The sequence below is a fragment of the Saprolegnia parasitica genome (assembly GCF_000151545.1).
Source record: "Saprolegnia parasitica CBS 223.65 unplaced genomic scaffold supercont2.32, whole genome shotgun sequence".
NCBI classification, from domain to species: domain Eukaryota; phylum Oomycota; class Saprolegniomycetes; order Saprolegniales; family Saprolegniaceae; genus Saprolegnia; species Saprolegnia parasitica.
The window spans coordinates 21,753-23,541 of record NW_012156426.1 but is presented as its reverse complement, the minus strand read 5'-3'; the positions used below and the strand labels follow the sequence as shown (position 1 = coordinate 23,541).

The window sequence follows — 1,789 nt, the reverse complement described above, 5'->3', positions numbered from 1 at the left end:
AAGACGACGACGCGGCCAGCGGGTACTCGCCACCGATACCGAAACCGAGGACACCGCGCGCAATGACGAGGAACCAGAGCGTGCCATGGTCCGAGCCGCCGTACGCCGCGGCCGTGAGGATGCCACCGATGATCAAGATGGCGCAGGTCGCAACCATGCAGTTCTTGCGGCCATACATGTCGCCGAGGAAGCCGAACGCGAGCTGGCCGAGGACGGCGCCGATGAGCGCGGCGGTCGAGACATTCGACTTCATATCGGCCGTGTACTCGGCCTTGTATTGGTGCTTGAGGATGATGTTGACGATGTTGATGACCTGGAGGTCGTACGCGTCGTTGAAGAAGCCGAGACCGCGGAGGAAGAACTTGTTGACCATGGCGGGGCGACTGAGGAAAAGGCAAAGTGAGCTTGTTTGAGTTTGTGGGGCGTCCAATTCCATGTATGTGGGCCGTGAGGAAAGGGAAGCTCTTGAGGGATTCTTGGATTCGATAGACTAGACATATGTATGGTGCGGAATGTCAACTTGAAACAGATGGGTGAAAGATGACGCTAGATCGTTCGTGCTCAAAAGACGCCACGCATTCGGTTGAATGGCTCTCGCGTCTTGCTTGAGTTACGTGTGTAATCACAGAGTATTGAGGCGGGCATGGGTGTAGTCGACCTGGATGGTTCTTGAGGGCTCGAAAGGTATGCAGGTGTATGTGATTGAAAAGTGGAAACTCAGACGTTCTTAACGTGGTAGGTATCGTGCAAGGTTTCGAGCGATGATCGAACAAACTTGTCGTCTCAATTGGGAACGCTGGACCGTGAATAAGTCGTTTTAGAAGCGAGCGAGGCAGTCATACGTAGATTGACCCTCTAAAGGGTGTCTGTGAGTATTGATAGGCGTGGACTGCAGATTTTGTAGCGAGGGAAGGGGCGTTGCCGGCAATGGAATATCATGACTCGCTTATCTCTTACGTCGTATGCGCTCGAGCTTTGAGACCGAGAGGCGACGCTGTGGTGCGTTGTTGCGGCGACCTCCGTAGCCTGGCCATCACGATGATCGAGGTGGTGTCGAGTTGGCAACCGCAACACGACGACTTCACAGCACCCTCTAAACTTCGAGGGATGGAAATGCCCCCGCAAGACCTTTCACAGCACCAATGAGAGCTCTACAGTGTGCCTGCTGGACGATATTGACCTCCACGTTGGTCGAGATCGTTGCGAGTCTGCACCAGAGAGAATATCGCGGCGAAGCATGCGCGTTCCCTGGACCCATCAAGATGCTTCGCAGAGAAACGAATGAACGGCACCATCACCCAAGACGTCACGAAACAGAGAGCGTGCAAAACCAGAAGGTGAGCGCGACACGGCCAACCCAGATGTTTCCAACATTCGACACCATACAAAACCTAGGTTAAGCGAATCTGTTGTCTTCTAATGGACTCGATCTTCAACAACTCTCGAGCCCTTTCCTCACGACTTGCCCGCTGCACCATAAAGCTCACTTTGCCTTTTCCTCAGTCGCCCCACCATGGTCAACAAGTTCTTCCTCCGCGGTCTCGGCTTCTTCAACGATGCGTACGACCTCCAGGTCATCAACATCGTCAACATCATCCTCAAGCACCAATACAAGGCCGAGTACACGGCCGATATGAAGTCGAATGTCTCGACCGCCGCGCTCATCGGCGCCGTCCTCGGCCAGCTCGCGTTCGGCTTCCTCGGCGACATGTATGGCCGCAAGAACTGCATGGTTGCGACCTGCGCCATCTTGATCGTCGGTGGCATCCTCACGGCCGCGGCGTACGGC

General features: G+C 55.0%; 1 protein-coding gene across 1 annotated transcript in view; it reads right to left on the bottom strand.

Annotated features, from left to right (window-relative positions):
• SPRG_20421 (hypothetical protein) overlaps window positions 1–373 on the bottom strand; it is a gene marked incomplete at both ends in the record, with an annotated part of 1,368 nt that extends 995 nt beyond the window's left edge. The window contains one exon of the mRNA XM_012347014.1: window positions 68–373. Coding sequence (XP_012202404.1) covers window positions 68–373 — 306 coding nt within the window. The remainder of the gene's footprint in view (window positions 1–67) is intronic.
• Between the last annotated feature and the right edge of the window lie 1,416 nt (window positions 374–1,789).